This window comes from Procambarus clarkii, chromosome 49 (assembly GCF_040958095.1).
Source record: "Procambarus clarkii isolate CNS0578487 chromosome 49, FALCON_Pclarkii_2.0, whole genome shotgun sequence".
In the NCBI taxonomy this organism is placed as follows: Eukaryota; Metazoa; Arthropoda; class Malacostraca; order Decapoda; family Cambaridae; genus Procambarus; species Procambarus clarkii.
In genome coordinates, this window is record NC_091198.1 from 11,298,765 (window position 1) to 11,320,163 (window position 21,399).

At 48.5% G+C, this 21,399-nt stretch overlaps 1 protein-coding gene across 4 annotated transcripts in view; it reads right to left on the minus strand.

The window, feature by feature from the left end:
- Positions 1-1,885: 1,885 nt before the first annotated feature.
- LOC123763310 (cotranscriptional regulator ARB2A) overlaps positions 1,886-21,399 on the minus strand; it is an 80,620-nt gene continuing 61,106 nt past the window's right edge. For all 4 annotated transcript variants that reach the window (XM_045750461.2, XM_045750465.2, XM_045750462.2 and 1 more), the window contains exon 9: positions 1,886-3,606. In XM_045750461.2, coding sequence (XP_045606417.1) covers positions 3,059-3,606 — 548 coding nt within the window. In that variant the 3' untranslated portion in view covers positions 1,886-3,058. The remainder of the gene's footprint in view (positions 3,607-21,399) is intronic.

The window sequence follows — 21,399 nt, forward strand, 5'->3', positions numbered from 1 at the left end:
GCATAAAATAATAAATAAAGAGAAACGCCAAGCACTTCTCTTACCAAACAACTCTTCACTCATAGACAACCATCGGAAAAATTCCAGGAAAACTTAGACTTAAAGAAAAATGTCCTCTATAAATATAAGGATGTTCATAAGGACGTGACTGGCTTCATTCATTAACCAGTAGAGTTGTATAAGCACATGTTGGCCGTAGTCGTGCAAGGGAAGACGTGTTATTGATTATAACACCAGTCTTTATGATTTTGATGTTCTTGAACTGGGAAAAAAAGTTGAACAACTAACGATAACAAAATCATCTTGGAGCTATATGTGTAGTTGACACCATTTAAGACGTGAATTACAGTCTGGGCAGAAGGTTGAAATGTTAACGTAAGAATTCAACGCTAAACATGCCCCCGGCATCACGACATATTTACATAGTATATAATATGGCTCCACGACAAATGTATTCCAAATACTATATTTTAAACTGTCCTTGTTAAAAATATAAATAAACATAATTGCAAAACTGTCTCCATATCGCTGGCAACCAATATTATTGGGATTGTCTCCTGTCACCTGTGTACATGTTGGCCTATCCTGAAGCAGTTTTGCTTATAAGATGAATTGTAAAAGTTCTAATTCTTGCCACCAGGGGGGCAACATAGCCTGGTAAGACATGCGATCTTCTTTGCGCCACCAAACACATTTTAAAAGTTTCAAGCCGATATATGAAAGGGTTCATCACATATTACAATGACACATAAAATTACAGAAAAATACAAAGTAGTTTTGCTCCCTTATACAGGGAGCAATATCTAGTCTTATGGTCTCCTGCCCTACACACGAAGCATTAGCTAGTCCAGTGGTCTCCTGCCACACACACACGGAGCATTAGCTAGTCCAGTGGTCTCCTGCCCCACACACACGGAGCATTAGCTAGTCCAGTGGTCTCCTGCCCTACACACGAAGCATTAGCTAGTCCAGTGGTCTCCTGCCACACACACACGGAGCATTAGCTAGTCCAGTGGTCTCCTGCCACACACACACGGAGCATTAGCTAGTCCAGTGGTCTCCTGCCCCACACACACGGAGCATTAGCTAGTCTAGTGGTCTCCTGCCACACACACACGGAGCATTAGCTAGTCCAGTGGTCTCCTGCCACACACACACGGAGCATTAGCTAGTCCAGTGGTCTCCTGCCACACACACACGGAGCATTAGCTAGTCCAGTGGTCCTGAAACTTGGGGGCGGAAGCTGCGACAATCGATAAGGAGTGTAGTAAGAAAAGAGTCACGTGACCACCCGAGGAAGTTTGGGGGCTGCGGGTGCATTCCGTCCCCACCCGGAGGCTGGGACTCTTGTGTTTGGTGTGTGGAGTGTGTGTGTGTGGTGTTGTGTGTGTGGTGTTGTGTGTGTGTAGTGTTGCGTGTGTGTGGTGTTGCGTGAGTGTGGTGTTGGTGTGTGTGGTGTGTGTGTGGTGTTGGTGTGTGTGGTGTTGTGTGTGTGTGGTGTTGCGTGTGTGTGGTGTTGGTGTGTGTGTGGTGTGTGTGTGGTGTTGGTGTTGTGTGTGTTGTGTGTGTGTGGTGTTGTGTGTGTGGTGTTGTGTGTGTGTGGTGTTGTGTGTGTGGTGTGTGTGCTGTTGTGTAGTTTGCCAGCTTCCCATATACTGTTGATGTCATCTTCTTTATATATCAGTAACATATTGGAAAACTGGCTTAGCTCCACACATACACAATTAGCTACACTGCAACTTGTCACTAATTCATTGAAAGATACAGAAGTAACTTTCTGTGATTCAAAGCAAGCCTCCTTCACTTCCGAAATTTTCAGCTGTCATTTAAACCTTCAAATTAAAACTCGACACACCAAATCTAGGAAAACAATATTAACAATTCCTGCAGTCCTGGTAAACTTTTAATAATAGGTTTTAGAATTTGAGCCAAGGTTCTCTAATGATACATGAAACTTGTGGAATAATGAATTTCGGGGCAGCAACAATGTTTACAAGATGGTGAAAATCAGTCGACGTTAAAATTGTTGTTCCCACTCCTGACTTCATTTTGATGTGAGGCTTTAATAGTTGCTGATAACAGAGTAATGATATGCTAATTAATAAATTAAAATAAAACTGTAAACTACTGCTTACTTATTAATATACTACTCAATTTCTTTTGCATAACAACAAATTGTCACGATGACAAGCTTGTAATTAGTCACATATGAGTAATAATCACCATGCATAAGTAAACCTCCTTATAAAATATGGTACAGTATTTAGTTGTAAAAACTGAGATTATGATTGACAAAAGAATTCTTAAAAATCCACTGTGGGACCTTACAACAAATCTTGGGACTAATGAAAAGGTTCACTCCACTACCAACAGACCAATCAACTGGCCCCACACACACCTCATAAAAATTTCACGTGAAGCCTCTGCTGGAAAGTCTTGGTTGAACAATGCAAACGTAATTCATTTCATTTGTTTTATTTCGGCAATAATTTTATTGTGGTTAGGTTGTATTATGGCAGCATTCACACTAGCCTAGCCTTATTTTGAATCTCGTTTTCCGCTAGGGATTTCCTGACCATTAAAAACTTTTGTCTTTCAATCACTTTTATATATCGTTAAAACTTATATTTGAATCACTGTTATATATCGTTAAAACTTATATTTGAATCACTGTTATATCCCGTTAAAACTTATATTTGAATCACTGTTATATCCCGTTAAAACTTTTATTTGAATCACTGTTATATCTCGTTAAAACTTTTATTTGAATCACTGTTATATCTCGTTAAAACTTTTATTTGAATCACTGTTATATCTCGTTAAAAACTTATATTTAAATAACTGTCCTCAATATCTCTTAGAACCGGAAATCAAGACAAATATTGCCCTCTATCACTCTCAAATAATCAATTATGGAACACTAAAATCAAAACAATTGCTTCGAACCACCAGCGCCGTCATTAAGAGCACCCTGACAAGTTTGATACTCACCATAATTATTCCGGGCTACGTCACCGTCACCTACACTCACAGTCAACACTATCGTCACTATCATCGTCTATGTATTCAGTTTCATTTTCTTCTTGTCGGCCTCCGCTTTCTGCTCGTCATCACTGATATCATGACCGCCATACCCTGTCGTGGCGCCCTCACCCTCAGCTCTGTCACTCTGACTCTCACTTGTGCGGGTGACTCCTGTGTCGTCCTCTTTACTGTCCCCCGAGTGCCCACACTTTTTAGGCGACCCTTCGCCTTCATCATCAACGGTATCAGTCTCTCCAGCTTTGGCGAAAATGAAGTAATCGCACACATCGTCTCCATCATTGGTGCCAGTGTCACCATCATTGGCGCCAGTGTCACCTTCACTAGCGCCAGCGTCACCACCATTGGCGCCAGCGTCACCATCATCGGTGCCAGCGGCCCCATCATCGCCGCCGGTGTCGCCGTCATTTGCGGGAGCGTTTTCGCCATCTTTGGCGAAAACTAAATAATCATCACCACCGTCTTCGACATCGTCGGCACGCGGCGCGGCGTCCAGACGCTGCCTCAGGAACTTGAAGATGCTACCGAAACTGGCCCAAGATGTCATCTCGTGTATGGTCACACCTGCAAGAGAGAGAAACGCAGAACTTACAGCAGCTGTGTCCAGTCACCCAGCGTGTGTTATCAGCACTGGCCGAAAGGTGCCTACTTCTGTCAGTTAAAACAATGGAAGACTCGTGCTGTAATATCGTCTCATGAAGATGGCAAAGCTGTCTCCATTGTTACATGACGAAATGCAAGCACACAGTTAAAGCACACACTCATTTCCGGAGGAAAGATATGAAAGCAGCACTAACACACGCTGGTAGTGCGCGTTAGTGCTGTTCTTTGTAGCATAGTATCTCTCTCTGACAACTAATTCATCCCAGCTCCCACACCTCTCCATCCTAGCCCCTTACCTCTCCATCCCAGCTCCCACACCTCTCCATCCTAGCCCCATACCTCTCCATCCCAGCTCCCACACCTCTCCATCCTTGCCCCACACCTCTCCATCCTAGCCCCATACCTCTCCATCCCAGCTCCCACACCTCTCCATCCTAGCCCCATACCTCTCCATCCCAGCTCCCACACCTCTCCATCCTAGCCCCATACCTCTCCATCCCAGCTCCCACACCTCTCCATCCTTGCCCCACACCTCTCCATCCTAGCCCCATACCTCTCCATCCCAGCTCCCACACCTCTCCATCCTAGCCCCATACCTCTCCATCCCAGCTCCCACACCTCTCCATCCTAGCCCCATACCTCTCCATCCCAGCTCCCACACCTCTCCATCCCTGCCCCACACCTCTCCATCCCATCCCCCAAGCAGCGGCTTTTATTGGTAAACGGGATCTGTACCCAAGGTACAGATCCTTGTGCAATATGATTTCTTTGTGCGTTTGAAGAAAAGAAGCGTTGGAGGCAGAATTCCTAGATTACACACCAGTGTATGGGGGGGGGGACTATTGTGAATCTTCGAGCAGGCTTCAGTGCAAGTCTCAGGAACCCTAGAGGATTCAGTCGAATCCCAGGTTGCATTGCTTTTGCCATGTCGTGGAGTAGTGGTCTAAGGCGTTTGCTTGGGAGTACCCAAGAGCATAGCTTCGAATCCTCCTTATGGCTGGGTTCTACTGATTTTCGCACAGCGGAAATTTGTAAGATTAGGATTAGCGTGAGAACTCATGAAAGCCTGGACACAAGATGGAGACACAAGCTGGGATGACACTGAACTGGGTACTGGAGTACCTGAAGGACGGAAGACAGTGGGTCACAGCCATAGAGAAGGTATCGAGCTGGAGGGATGTGACAAGTGGTTCCCCCGAGGCTCAGTTTTCGGACCAGGAGTGTGATAAGGAATGTAAAAACCGAGGGTTACTAGAATTCAATTCCAACATGTGCAAGGTAATGAAGATGGGAAAATAAGAAAGGCCACCAAGAGATATCTACACCATAAGGGAAAGGCAGCAACGGGAATCGGAAACAAAATAATGGGAGTGGATATAATTGTCAACATTAACTTCAGCGGCACACACAAACAGAACAACAGTGGCAGTATATGGAAAGCTGGCAAACATTACGACGATATATAAAACCAAAATATGAACTCTTTAAAAACAATCTAAACAACCTATGTTAGACAGATACTGCCATATGCAGCACCATCCTAGAATCCGTATATTGTGAAACACAAAACAAATATTGACAAAGTGCAGAAGTTTGCAACAAAATTAGTGTTCGAACTAATAGTTAAGCTACGACGATAGGTTAAAGGAATTATATCTCATAACTCATAGATCAGAGACGAAACAGAGGGGACACGATCACAACATACAAGATACTGAGGAAAATAAACAAGGTGGACAAGGATAACTTCTTTAAATTGAGAGAAAGTAGAACAAGAGAACATTGGTAGAAATTGGAAAACGCAAATGAGTGGCAGACACATAAGGAAATACTCGTCCCCCTGTACGGCCGCTCAACACGGAGAACACACTGACACAAGTTCTGGAAGCCACCTCCAGTAACGCGCCTCTTAAGGCCAGACTCGACAAAGATTATGAACGTCGGATACTTTAAATTATAAGGCAACAGGTACGAGAAAGCGAGCTGGTGGGACATAAAGAACCAGACCTCACTTCCTCCTAGTCTCTGGTAGATAAGTAGTGATAGGTAAGCAGGAGGAAGCTAAGAAAGGCAAGAGACGGACGAGGAAGAGAAGGAGGAACAATTTTTGTTATAGCGGGTAGTTAAAGGGTCACTCCCAGACAAAAGAACGACGCGTGTCGGGGTGGCCAAATATTGGTCCTGCAAATACTGGACATGAGGTGCGAATTTGAACATGCACACAGAGAGAATGACAAAGAGAGAGATGAAAGAGCGAGAGAAAGATGAGAGGAGAGAAAATGAGAGAGGAAACGGAGTAGAGAGGAGAGGGGGGAGGGGTAGAAAGGAAAGAGAGAAGAGGGAGGAGAAAGGAAAAAGAGAGGTAGGCGGAGAAAGGAAAGAGAGGAGAGGAGAGAGAGGAAAGGTGAGAGAAGAGAAAGGAGAAAGTGGGAGAGAGAGAGAGAGAGAGAGAGAGAGAGAGAGAGAGAGAGAGAGAGAGAGAGAGAGAGAGAGAGAGAGAGAGAGAGAGAGAGAGAGAGAGAGAGATATCCTAACGTATGCCCCAAGTACATTCTAGAATAGGGACTCAGGTTTCAACTTAGCTTAGGTGGGATTACACCTGTTACTTGCAGTTTCACCAGGGGTTCCTTACATGATAAGGAAACAATGTGGCAGTTTCAAAAGTACATTTTCAAGAAATAAATGAGTTTCTAGGAGCAGGCTTCAGATGAGCTGAGGCAGGATAACAGCTCTTGTTTTCAGTTTCACTAGGTACGTCATTTGACAGCCCTTATGAACCCCTAGTCTTAGTTTATTTATATATACAAAAAACCATGAGGTACAAGGCGAGCCTTGTGAGCGACCAGCAGACTTCAGTAGACAGCAGTAGGTGTGCGGGGTGAGGTACAGTGAGGGAGGTGTGCGGGGTGAGGTACAGTGAGGGAGGTGTGCGGGGTGAGGTGTGCGGGGTGAGGTACAGTGAGGGAGGAGGAGGTGTGCGGGGTGAGGTACAGTGAGGGAGGTGTGCGGGGTGAGGTGTGCGGGGTGAGGTACAGTGAGGGAGGAGGAGGTGTGCGGGGTGAGGTACAGTGAGGGAGGAGGTGTGCGGGGTGAGGTACAGTGAGGGAGGAGGAGGTGTGCGGGGTGAGGTACAGTGAGGGAGGAGGTGTGCGGGGTGAGGTACAGTGAGGGAGGAGGAGGTGTGCGGGGTGAGGTACAGTGAGGGAGGAGGAGGTGTGCGGGGTGAGGTACAGTGAGGGAGGAGGAGGTGTGCGGGGGTGAGGTACAGTGAGGGAGGAGGAGGTGTGCGGGGGTGAGGTACAGTGAGGGAGGGAGGTGTGCGGGGTGAGGTACAGTGAGGGAGGAGGTGTGCGGGGTGAGGTACAGTGAGGGAGGAGGAGGTGTGCGGGGTGAGGTACAGTGAGGGAGGGAGGTGTGCGGGGGTGAGGTACAGTGAGGGAGGGAGGTGTGCGGGGTGAGGTACAGTGAGGGAGGGAGGTGTGCGGGGTGAGGTACAGTGAGGGAGGGAGGTGTGCGGGGGTGAGGTACAGTGAGGGAAGAGAGAGCAGCGTGGACTTGACAAGTGTGAACAAGTACCAACAAAGATGGCCCGGAGGTCAGCGAGTACCGACAGTCACACAAGGTAAACAGTCTCCGCCGTTGACTTAGCCTGACATTCTGGAAGTCTGTACACACTGGTATACTTCGCACCTGACGGCGTATTGACACATTTACGCTCACACTGACACGTGTACACACACACACGTGCATACATACACACAGACTTGTATATTCATGCACTCATACCTACACACAGATACGCCCTCCACGCCACAGCAGGGAATCGCCTGCTGTACTGGGAACACAAGACAGAAGAATGGTTATACGGAAGCCTCACAGAAGAAAGATGTCACTCGTTGTGTTGAACCACGACACAAGAAGCACCCACTCTTTGAGTTGCATCTCTACAACACCGTGGCATTATCTTGCGTGTATGTAACCTTCAAAACAACACAGAGCCATTTATACTGTGGTGGGAGCAACACAGGAGTAAGGGAAGGTGTGTTGAGCCACAACACAGCAACGTGGCGCTGAGCCATAACCTAGAGAGCCATTGGCTGTTGGACTGAGCCACGACAGAGGCAGTAATGAGGCAGTGAGCCTTGGCCGGTAATCCTCCACTAATCTGTTAATCCCCAACAGCGTGACCGCCCGCGCCGCCCCGCACCGCGCCTGGCTCCGCTGATAGTGAGGGGGGGGGGGGGGGGGGCTCACTCCCCCGCCTCACCACCCAGACAATGACAGGTTGCACCCCCCCCCCCCCCACACACCTCTGCAGCTTGTAACTGCAAGTTACAACTTTCGGCAACTTTGAATAATAACCTTAAACTTGACCCTGTGGGCGCATGCGTGTGGATGCATGCAAGCATCCTCACGCATGCAAACCCGTCCTCTCCCACAGGACGTCTCATTTTGTACGTCAGGGTCACCAATATACAGATTATAAAAGTATCGCCTCAAAAAATCCACGTTTTCTATACATCAATTGGATAGGTTAAGTGGGTGTCTTTGGCTTTGGTAAGTTGTATTCACCTAGTTGTGCTTGCGGGGGTTGAGCTCTGCTCTTTCGGCCCGCCTCTCAACTGTCCATTAATCAACTGTTACTAACTACTTACTATTTTCTTGTTTTTGTCTTTTCACACACACACACAAACACACCCAGGAAGCTGCCCGTAACAGCTGACTAACTCCCAGGTACCTATTTACTGCTTGGTAACAGGGGCATCAGGGTGGGAAGAAACTCTGCCTATTTGTCTCTGCCGGCGCCGGGAATCGAACCCGGGCCACAGGATTACGCAGCCCGTCCTCCAAACAAAGATCCAAAAGTGATTCCATGCACCCGCCATACCCCCTGTTTATGAATGAAAAGCGGTTTACACACGACTCACAACTGCTGACGTTCGAACATATCCGGAACAAGTGCTTCACTGACGAATTTTGTTCGAATCACAACGCTATAAATGCTTCACCCACGTACTACAAATACAAATAATCGCCAACAGAACCTAAACACCTGACCTAACCTAACCTATGCCTATATATACACAATATGCTAATATATTATAATATTAATTTATACTTAAGAAAATTCCCGTTTTGAATGAACAGCATGTTAAAATTTATGAATGCGTCTGTGGGGTTGACCGCTGAATGTAATGGACTTGAGTCGAGGACGGGTTGGATTACGAGCGCCGCGCGCTGTCCACTCAGCTACCTCAGCTACCAGACCCCCTTGTCCCCTTGTGACAAATCCAGAGAACGGGCTAGTGTGTGTGGCCAGGTGATGAGGGCTCGTATGAAGTGGAAAGACAAAATAGTGACACCTGGCTGAGGATAGGTGGGATAAGCCCAATTACCCCCCCCCCCTTGTGACACCATCAACCAATGAGCCGCAAGTGTCCCCTCCAGGCCGCCCCTGGCCGTCACGCGCCTCCCTGAGGGGAGAGAGGAGGGACACCGGGGGATGGGACAGAGGGAGGAGGAAGGAAAAAGAGGAAGGTAGGGAAGGAGGAAGGTAGGGAAGGAGGAAGGTAGGGAAGGAGGAAGGTAGGGAATGAGGAAGATAGGGAAGGATGAAGATAGGAACGGATGAATGTAGGGAATGAGGAAGGTAGAAAAATGAGAGAGAGAGAGGGGGGGGGAAGGAGGGGGGAGAGAAGACTGACAATAAATGCTCCGGTACAATGTGTGACGACCCCTCAGGACCCCGTAATACTGGACACTCCAGATAAAAGATAAAGACATGAGAACAAATGACATTAACACAAACGGTGGAACTCAGTGCGGGCTCGGGGATGATGCATTTACCGTTTATGGGCACAGGGCTCCAGCTCCTGGTGCCCCGCCTCATACATTATTTGCCTTGTGTCATACTTCCCGACAACATAAGGCGTTTAATCATATCAGCGTCATCAGCGCGTCTAGCACTGAGCTCGTACTGAGGAACATCATTACACAGCACTGACTAATTTGCGGGGTTCAGCGTCTTGTGCATCACCTTCTGGTTTCACACCTATTAAGTTACCAGTTAAGTATCTTGTATGTTGTTGCCATGTCACATCTGTGTCTTCGTTCTTCCAGCATTGATTGAGCTCTTTCGTTTGTGTTCATATTCCGGGTCTTTTACCTCAGGGACTCGCCTGGTGGCAAATTTCTTAACCTTTTCAAAGTTTCCCTATACAGTAATCACCTAATTGTGCTTGCTAAGGGTTGAGCTTCGGCTCTTTGGTCCCGCCTCTCAACCTTCACTCACTCAAGTGGTGGACGAGTACTCGACTGTGTCGTGGTCATTTCCAGCGTCTTTAATTAGCCGTATTTGAATTTTATTACGCGATACAAAAATAGCAAAATTCATCAACTGACAATTTTAACGTATCAATATCTATATAAAAATCAAGGCCCCTTCGGCATGATCATATGTGCAAGTGTTGTTTAAAAAATTATGGAAAATACAAGTGCAATGAGGTTTAAGGGAGATATGTCCAGTCTGGCTATATATATATATATATATATATATATATATATATATATATATATATATATATATATATATATATTATATTAATTATTACCGGTTAAATGTAGTGAATAATGATTTATTTGAACCTTTAAAAGTGATTAGAAATTCTTGTTTTGGAAGGAAAACTGAACAGTTGCATGACACGATTTTCAGAGCTCGAAGAATTAAGACTGACAAAAAGAGGCTTTAGGGCATTGTCAACTATTTCACTGTAATGTTACCGTACGATAATGTTAATCTCCAGATGGTCGTATGAGCATTTATAAGCATAAAAACAGAGAAAATGTATGACTGCTAATTACTTGTATTGAGCGACCAATGTTGAGTCCGGGGCAGTAGTAACACTTGGGAGGGGGTCCGGGACAGTAGTAACACTTGGGAGGGGGTCCGGGGCAGCAGTAACACTTGGGAGGGGGTCCGGGGCAGCAGTAACACTTGGGAGGGGGTCCGGGGCAGTAGTAACACTTGTGAGGGGGTCCGGGACAGTAGTAACACTTGGGAGGGGGTCCGGGGCAGCAGTAACACTTGGGAGGGGGTCCGGGGCAGCAGTAACACTTGGGAGGGGGTCCGGGACAGTAGTAACACTTGGGAGGGGGTCCGGGGCAGTGGTAACACTTGGGAGGGGGTCCGGGGCAGCAGTAACACTTGGGAGGGGGTCCGGGGCAGTAGTAACACTTGTGAGGGGGTCCGGGACAGTAGTAACACTTGGGAGGGGGTCCGGGGCAGCAGTAACACTTGGGAGGGGGTCCGGGGCAGTAGTAACACTTGGGAGGGGGTCCGGGGCAGCAGTAACACTTGGGAGGGGGTCCGGGGCAGTAGTAACACTTGGGAGGGGGTCCGGGGCAGCAGTAACACTTGGGAGGGGATCCGGGGCAGTAGTAACACTTGGGAGGGGGTCCGGGGCAGTAGTAACACTTGTGAGGGGGTCCGGGGCAGTAGTAACACTTGTGAGGGGGTCCGGGGCAGCAGTAACACTTGGGAGGGGATCCGGGGCAGTAGTAACACTTGTGAGGGGGTCCGGGGCAGCAGTAACACTTGGGAGGGGGTCCGGGGCAGTAGTAACACTTGGGAGGGGGTCCGGGGCAGTAGTAACACTTGGGAGGGGGTCCGGGGCAGTAGTAACACTTGGGAGGGGGTCCGGGGCAGCAGTAACACTTGGGAGGGGGTCCGGGGCAGTAGTAACACTTGGGAGGGGGTCCGGGGCAGTGGTAACACTTGGGAGGGGTCCGGGACAGCAGTAACACTTGGGAGGGGGTCCGGGGCTGTAGTAACACTTGGGAGGGGGTCCGGGACAGTAGTAACACTTGGGAAGGGGTCGACAGTCTCCCCCACCAACGTGTCCTCACAGTCCACTACACTCATCCAGTCCACCAGGGGGTAGGTGGGAACTAACGTAAAAACGAGCAGTCAATCACGGGTTGTCAATCACAGGTCGTAATCACCGGTGGCTGGTGTTAGGATCCGCTTCGAGCGCGCGGCTTACCAAGTGGTAAGGAGGATAAGCCACAGATCGGGAGTAATGAGGGGGAGTAATACCCTTTACCAGTAACCGGTTACCTGCGGCCGTCGAGGGGAGTCCGGCTCATCCCCCGGGATTACCTTCACCAAACAGAAATAGCCAATAACAGGGAGTAACAGGCGTCGGTGTGCCGAGACGACAGGAGTAGGGTGGTCCCGCGAGACGCCCGCCTCTCCCTCCCACACTCCCCCGGTTACCTTACCGTGGTTTCGGGGCCTAGCGTCCCCGCGGCCCAGTCCTCGACCAGGGGCCCCCGAACCATTACGCCAACACCATTCTCAATCTTAAATTATCCAGCCTTCAAATATTCAGCACTAAGAGCACTTTGTACATTTTTTTGGGGGCATTTGACATATACTGTAGTGAGGAAACAGATGTTCACCGACGACGTCCTGTCTTCAATATATACAATAATTAACACCAGCAACTCCCCCGAGGATATACACGAGCTCCCCCAGGTGTCAGGCCGCTACAAGAGGTCTTACCCCAGGTGTCAGGCCGCTACAAGAGGTCTTACCCCAGGTGTCAGGCCGCTACAAGTGGCCTTACCCCAGGTGTCAGGCCGCTACAAGTGGTCTTACCCCAGGTGTCAGGCCGCTACAAGTGGTCTTACCCCAGGTGTCAGGCCGCTACAAGTGGCCTTACCCCAGGTGTCAGGCCGCTACAAGTGGCCTTACACCCAGGTGTCAGGCCGGCACAAGTGGTCTTACCCCAGGTGTCAGGCCGCTACAAGTGGTCTTACCCCAGGTGTCAGGCCGCTACAAGTGGCCTTACCCCAGGTGTCAGGCCGCTACAAGTGGCCTTACCCCAGGTGTCAGGCCGCTACAAGTGGCCTTACCCCAGGTGTCAGGCCGCTACAAGTGGCCTTACCCCAGGTGTCAGGCCGCTACAAGTGGCCTTACCCCAGGTGTCAGGCCGCTACAAGTGGCCTTACACCCAGGTGTCAGGCCGGCACAAGTGGTCTTACCCCAGGTGTCAGGCCGCTACAAGTGGCCTGACCCCAGGTGTCAGGCCGCTACAAGTGGCCTGACCCCAGGTGTCAGGCCGCTACAAGTGGCCTTACCCCAGGTGTCAGGCCGCTACAAGTGGCCTGACCCCAGGTGTCAGGCCGCTACAAGTGGCCTGACCCCAGGTGTCAGGCCGCTACAAGTGGCCTTACCCCAGGTGTCAGGCCGCTACAAGTGGCCTGACCCCAGGTGTCAGGCCGCTACAAGTGGCCTGACCCCAGGTGTCAGGCCGCTACAAGTGGCCTGATCCCAGGTGTCAGGCCGCTACAAGTGACCTGACCCCAGGTGTCAGGCCGCTACAAGTGGCCTGACCCCAGGTGTCAGGCCGCTACAACTGGCCTGGCCAACTCTACACTGGCGTCAAGGTTGTGTTCACCAGCAGGGTGTCGGGCACGTGAGGATATGAACTGAATATTACCGAGGCAATATATGCGTGAGTGATCGGTGAAGAGTACACTGCTACGGGAATCCCGAGAGAAAGGGAGAGAGAAGGGACAGGGGAGAGAGAAGGAGACAGGGGAGAGAGAAGGAGACAGGAGAGAGAGAAGGGACAGGAGAGAGAGAAGGGACAGGAGAGAGAGAAGGGACAGGAGAGAGAGAAGGGACAGGAGAGAGAGAGAAGGAGACATGAGAGAGAGAAGGAGACAGGAGAGAGAGAAGGGACAGGAGAGAGAGGAGACAGGAGAGAAAGGAAGAGAGAAGACAGGAGAGAGAGAGAGAGGGGGACAAAGGACATAAAATACAGTGATAAAGAGGGGAAACCAGAAAGGAGACAAGAACGAAAGGGATATAAAAGAAAAAAGAAAATACAGGGAGGGAAGAAACAAAAACAAAGAAAACCGAATGAAACATGAAAAGGAAGATAAAACGAAACAGGGAAAGGGAGATAAAATGAGACAAGAAATAAATGAAGAGAGGACAGACAAAAATATACATCAGTATTCTCAGTACTTGTGACAAGTGACGAGGTGAAAGCTTAGACAAACAAACAAGAAACTCATCACCCTGAAGCAATCAGGAACCAGAGTTAAGGCTCCCAGCGCCAGGTAGGACCCAAGCACAGCGCCACATACATGTAAGATATATATTAAGGTACGGTTAAAGGGTGAGTGTGAGGGGAGGCAGAGGAGAGGGTGTCAGTAGGGTGACAAGGGCATGTAAGGGCCACATATATGGGGCGCCGGTGGCTGTGTGGATAGCACGCTGGACACGTAATCCTGTGGCCCGGGTTCGATTATTCCCAGTGCCGGCGAGAAACAAAAAATGGGCAGTTTCTTTCACCCTGATACCCCTGTTACCTAGCAGTAAATAGGTACCTGGGAGTTAGCCAGCTGTTACGGGCAGCTTCCTGTGTGTGTGTGTGTGTGTGTGTGTGTGTGTGTGTGTGTGTGTGTGTGTGTGTGTGTGTGTGTGTGTGTGTGTGTGTAGGCCAAATAGAAAGAACTGGAGATCTTTAAGAACATTTAGCTTCGCTGCACTGGTTCTTGGTCACTACTTGGGTTTGTCTGAAGACAGAAAATGCGGAACATCTAGCTACTGTCTCCGGCCGCGCTCAGGATCACGTCGAGACAAAATTATGTTGGTTTCCTTATCCACCAAAACATCTTGGACCGTCTGGATTTGCATCTTTCGCCGGAGACATTCCTGGCCGCCTTTCTGCACTTCTCCTCGACGTGCAAAGCTCCCCAATGTCGATTTACAGCCAACTTTTTGTTGAGCATGACGCTGAGGTGTGAGGCATGGAGGGAGGGAGGGGGCGAGGCAGGCAGGCAGGGAGGGAGGAGGCGAGGCAGGCAGGGAGGGAGGGGCGAGGCAGGGAAGGAGGGGGCGAGGCAGGCAGGCAGGGAGGGGGCGAGGCAGGCAGGGAGGGAGGGGCGAGGCAGGCAGGCAGGGAGGGAGGGAGGGAGGGGGCGAGGCAGGCAGGTAGGGGAAGGAGGGGGCGAGGCAGGCAGGTAGGGGAGGGAGGGGCCGAGGCAGCGAGGGAGGGGGCGAGGCAGGCAGGCAGGGATGGGCGAGGCATGGAGGCGGCGCGAGCGGAGAGCAAGGCGGTGGAGGCGATATAATACCTATACTTTCCCTGGTCTAACAATCACTCTCTCGACCAGACACACTACATGTACCCCCCTTTCTTTAACCCCTAAACCACCACCACCACAGTATTTACGTACGCGGCCACACCACACTGAGGGTATAATGATGTTAATGTGGATAACGTGCAGTGGATTAATCCTCCACTGCAGTGACAGGTGTCCACATTGATGACGGTTGACACCTGGCCAGACTCTGGCGCCCCCACTCACAGGAGGAACACCCACCCTCCTCCTGACACTCGTAACCACAAGATGTTTTAATTAATGTGATCACTTGTATGAGAGTGCGGGGAAGGTGATGAACATTTAATTACTTGAGGCCACAAGGTTTACATCAACAAGGTAATGAAGTAAGGGGGAGTGAACAGCACACAAACATAAGGGAAATGGTACGACTTAATTTTCAAGAGTAATGGTAGTTCACAAATGTGATTTTATTAATTAAACTTATAAAACCCTAATTTCTTATAACATATAACAAAACTTATAACATATAACACCCTAATAATATATATATATATATATATCACTGCATCATAGGCAACGATTACAATATATCACTGTACTCGAGTACTGTGACAAAACACAGTTATCAAAAGTACCAAGCTGGAGAAACTATGTATACCATCAAGGACGCTGGATATTTAAGAGGCGCCAAGTATCACTGGGGATGCCAAGATGAGAACAATACTGAAAACAGCTGCTTGCAACTTCCAGATGGTAAACCTCCAAAGGAAGAGGGGGAGAGAGAGAGGTTGTGACCCTCTCTCTTCCAGATACCATTCCTTCCTTATGCCTTTTCTTCTTTTCCTCCTTCTCCTCTGCTTCCTCCTGGCTGACTAGGAACTTCTGAATACTTCTTGTCTCGTTACTAATGGAGGCACCGCCGCTTATCTCTATTACATAAGTTAGTAATTGTTAACGGTATCAGATGCCCTGGGTACAAATACTGGAGAGAGACTGCTTTCCAATCAAAACACCATTACCAGACGACAGACGCTATTACATACAACAACAGGTCTCTTGTGTGATCTTGGACTCCTCTCCAGTACCACAGTATTCCCCACAGTTCTTCAGAGAACCTACTACAACAGTGAGCTATAGTGAACTGTTATCATGAACTGTTGCAGCGAGTAAGCGGGGTAGAGACGTGGGGGGGGGGGGCGAAGCAGCTTAGGGACAGTTAGGGAAGGGACGGCTAGGGGAAGGGCAGCTAGGGAAGGGACAGCTAGGGGAAGGGCAGCTAGGGAAGGGACAGCTAGGGAAGGAGCAGCTAGGGGGGGGGGGGGCTAGGGGAGGGGGCGGCTAAGGGGTAGGGAGGGGAGGGCGAGGCAGCGAGGGGTAGGGAGGGGAGGGCGAGGCAGCGAGGGGTAGGGAGGGGAGGGCGAGGCAGCGAGGGGTAGGGAGGGGAGGGCGAGGCAGCGAGGGGTAAGGCAGCAGGGGCGAGGCAAGAGGCGCGCGCCGAGACTAACAGAACACTAACGGCTAACACAGCTGGACACCACTGAGACCAGCTGCAGCAGCTAGTATACAAGGCAGAAGTGCCATGGCGGACTCCACCTGGTCGTGTCCGCCTCTCCATGTAAACTCTGGTTTTACACACAGATGCATAACACCTTGGTCAAGACTCTCCAGCTTCAGAAGTGGGACAAAAACCTTCCCCGAGGGTGTCATACCCTCGTCTCTAGACACGAGGGAAAATATTGCATCGAATTATGGCTTTGAACTAGAAATAATTGAGCCCTCATAACATGGAAGGATTCCTTAAGGATAACTCACCCACATTCTTGCTTATAAATCTTCACACTAATCTAATACACACCCCATATAAACATCCTCACACCACCAATATCACATGCATCACTAATCAAGAATTCTGAGTGTAAATCAGACTACTCGTCTGTCACTTAGACTCCTCATCGCTCAGTCTATAGAACTTCGGCCACACACGTGTAGGGACCGCGGTTCGAAACTCCTACCGCCCAGGTGAATGGGAAATTCTGAGTGTTCTATATTGAAGAGCAATTTTGAGCACCAAAGGAGAAATGTCAGTGTTAATGTGGGACTACTTCACAGTAGACTGTAACCAGACTGAGATTTATAAAGACTATTATTATTTGACACAATCTTGCTGCACATTTAGAAGTAGTGTTTGCATGGCATAATTACTTATATAATGGCTTGGCAACATAGAGGTATAAGCTCATGACCATTTACTGGTAACGTGATGGGTGTTTAGTATCGAAATATTTTCTTTTAGAAATATTTATTTTTAACATTAGCCCATTCGCATTTCTGTAGATATGCTAGATTATATGAAGGTTACATAGTGTCAAAAACTAGTTATGTGATAATACACGTCCCCAGCTCACAGGATGGCTAGTCATACAGGGCCACCTCATCAGTAGTCTGCACTGGCACATTCTGGGTGCATTATGAGGATATCCTCAAGAACACGAGTGTAAATAAAGTAACAATGATATTAAAAAGGTCCGTCCTCTCGAAGGATGCTTCGTCATACAGGTGATATGAGATAGCCGGCAGTAGTAGTAAGAGGTTCTTGCTGTCGATCTTCCAGGAGAAGTTTTCGATTGCTTGAAGAGCAGACTGGCATTATTTTTTATTATTATTAATACATGAGGTACATCTGCATTTGTGCAGCTGCCCTAGACTATATGAAGTGGAGTACAGTGTGACAAAAAAAGCTAACTAGGTGATGCTAAAAAATCTCCATCACACAGGATGGTTAGTCATACAGAGGCATGTGATGGCAGACTCCGGAACCGGCAGGTGTGGGAGCGGTGAGAAAACTCTGCGGATTAGACACGCCACGTCTCACTATCCAGTGTCCGAACGTTGCCTAAATCGTTATTATATTATTAAATCTATTGTCTTGTGTATGAACCTCTGCACTGTTTGGTAGTGAATACGAGCAGCACCTAACTGTAATAAGTCCTACTTGAGTTATTCAGATACAACAAATTTGTTTATTTTGTCAATAAAGATGTTAACATTAGCTGCCCTTGCACTAATTTCTACAAGATTTCCACAGGAAGGTTAGTTGGTGCGAGAGGAACACGAGCGACGGGTGCAATAGTAAGACCCCAAGGCGGGAAGAGCGGGAGGTATGGGGGACATTATAGGGGGTTCCACCCGCCTGTAAAACTGCAGGCGGGTAAAAGTGCATCTGCCATCTCCGGTGGTGGACCCCCAGGACCCGACGGTCCTAACTGTCCCTAGCTTCCGTTCTCCTCCTTCCCACTGCACCCCTTCCTTACCCTCTGTCCCCAACCTCCGCTCACCCTTAGCATCCCCCCTCCGTCACCACCACGGCAAACGGCAGTATTTCCTGCTTCGTTTAAGCCTTCCACAGAGCGGCCGAGGTTGACGGGAGGAGTCAAATGATGTCTCAACTTATCCTCAATGCACGTTACTGTCTGCCTGCCTCCCACACCTGCAAGATTACCGCAAGAAATGTTTCTTAAATTATGCGAAAGCAGGATTTAAGTGTATCTTTAGTATCCTCGCTTGATATAAGTATACCTTATAAATAAACCATGTTGAATGCCCTAACCTCACTCGGACAGACTTCGTGCTTAACAAAGATGCGACCCTCCATAAGAATGTTAATTCACTAGCAGTGTAACATGAAGTATAATGTATCGTTTGATTACAAAGCCAGCGCAAGCTGTCCATCATGGGGTGCATCAGGCAGAGGGAAGATGTCGGTCGTCACTCCCACCGGGAGCCACCTGCCAAGTCTGGGGGACCAACTCACCAACCAGAAGGTCTGGTCGGGATCAAAACAAGGTAAGGCAAGGAAGCCACTCCACTTCCCATGGTGAAATGACAGAAGATGGGTCTGCTGCCTACGCGTTGCAGTGGGCAATGATGCCAGTTTGCAAGACTACTGGCCACTCCCCGGTTGAGGGAGCGCGCGATCACTTGCCGTGGGCGGGTCACTCACAGTTGAGCCTCACAGACCAACGGGGGTGGAGTGGCAGTAGCAGCAACTACCACAACGGTACCAAAATGATTACTATTATTATCTTTATTGACAAAATTTAATTACAATTTTGCCTAGTCTGAGGATTTCAATTAAGTTCTATTAAAGTGAGGATAATGCTGGTATTCACTGTCAGAGGACAGAGGGTCATACACAAGACAATAGGTTTAAACTGTAGGGTGCTGGCTTTCGCTGATCAAACAGTAGCTGCCCTCCAAGACACAGACATCAGCAAGAACAAGAATTAAACTCAGCCAGCACAGTGCAGAGTTGCAGGGAGTGAGTAATCAGTTATACTGACCACAAACCTTCCCTCCTCCCCCAACCACTTGCACTCAACGGTAGAACGACGGTCCCGCTTCTTGCAGGTCGACGATCACTCCCCGACCGTCTAAGACTCTTAAGTGCTTAGGTACCATTCCTTCCCTCCGTCCTATCCCAAATCCTTATCCACATAACCTTTACCAGAGCTATATAGTCGTAATGGTTTAGTGCTTTCTCCTCGTAATTACCTCCTTCCACCTCTGAGTTCTCTAAGCACGAGGACCCCTTCCTTATCTGAAGACACCAATAGTGGACCTTGAGCCCCTGTGTAAGCTAAGTCCCACACGCCAACAAACTAGCAAAACTGTGCATAGATTTATTGATAATGAATCTACAAAGAAGCCAGACTGCATGTACCAAAAATTGCAGTTTAGGGATCCAGCAGTAACTGTAGTAACCAGCAGTTGTTGTATCCCCATAACCGGGATCCAGCAGTAACTGTAGTAACCAGCAGTTGTTGTACCCCCATAACCCAAAGCAGCTTTCCAACTCCCCCCTCCCACCCCCACCACATTACGGTGGGGGGTGGGAAAGGGGTGGGGTGGGTGGATTAATAGGGGGGGGGGAACGGTTCAACAGGCCTCACCCTCAAACATAGCCCTTTCCTTTCCAGAGTCCTAACCCTCCTGCAGCCACTACCATCCCGCAGCCCCCAGCCTCGCCCCCCCCTCCCCCAAGCCTCCCCACCTCCAGACATTTTTCTTGACAAGTTTGTTGGTGGTCGCCAAGAAGAGTTTACTTTGGAAGTCGTTTGAAGGAATAATTATGAGTCTCCTTCTGTTGCTGTCGCCCATTATCAGCTGAGGCCCGGGGAGTAGGGGAGAGTGGAGGGGAGAGTGTGGGGGAGAGTGGGAGGGGGTGAGGGGGAGAGTGGAGGGGAGAGTGTGGGGGAGAGTGGGAGGGGAGAGTGTGGGGGAGAGTGGGAGGGGGTGAGGGGGAGAGTGGAGGGGAGAGTGTGGGGGAGAGTGGGAGGGGGTGAGGGGGAGAGTGAAGGGGAGAGTGTGGGGGAGAGTGGGAGGGGGTGAGGGAGAGAGTGGAAGTAGTAGGGTGTGTGGGGGGTTTTGGGGAGTGTGTGGGACGTGTTGGGGTGCGTTGGGGAAGTGTGGGGGAAGGGGGGTGAAAGGGAGTATGTGGTAGAGTGTACTGTAGAGTGTACAGGAAAGTAATGAGTGTGAAAGGCACTCATCCTCGTGACTCTGTAGTACTTTTTGTAACTATTGAGTCGAAAGTACCAGCGTGTAGTATTGGAGCTCCAATATACCACCTTTTTCTACTATTATTTTTATAGAGTCCAAAACAAAATAAAGCTAAAAAACTAACTTAAATAAAATAGTCCTAGGCCTAGTATAGCATATATATCTCTAATAATGTATATATAATATATATATATATATATATATATATATATATATATATATATATATATATATATATATATATAGGCCTAAGATAGCGAGGGTTAGGCCAAAGACTGCTCGAAGGGGTTAGGTTAGGTTTTTTATATATGTTGCTATAAAAAAGTTTCCGGTTTATCTATATTTAATAATTCAAGTCTATTACCTGTCTATCACGGCATATTGGTACTTTCGACCCCACATAGTTACTTTAAATACCTTCCATCTAGGAGGATGGGTTGCTAAAGGCAGTATTAAGGAGCCAGATGGTTAAATCTGGATATCAGTGTATATCAATGTATACATATATCAATGTATATATGACCGGATATCAATGTAACACTTCAGCTGAGGCAATGCCCGACAGCGAGATTCCCAAGAGGTCAATAGAGATCTGCCGGAGAGCGAGACAAGCCGGATGGTATTAAACAAGGCCAAATACTAGGATACGAGGCCGGATAGCGAGACGTTATGTCAAAGTGAGAGACACGCGAGCGATAAACCACCTCAGAACAAGGGATATTAAAGAGCAAATGCCATGATATCAAACCGGATAACACAAGACCAGATAACGGGACATTAGTATGGATAACGGGCTGATAGGCCACGTACGAAGGCGTCAAACAACGCAACATAAAGATGAAAGAATACGACATTAACGTAGAAGGAATTAGGGGGAGGCCGAAAAAAGGGCTACGAGATTTACGATGAATAGGATATGAATGAATAATTAGCTAAAACGAAATGATTGAATTAGCAAGGAGGAAGGAAAGAGGGACTTGGGAGAAAGGAAAGAAGAATTTAAATAAAAATGACAGAATCAGTAGGAAGAAATAAAGCAGGTGAGGAGTGAGG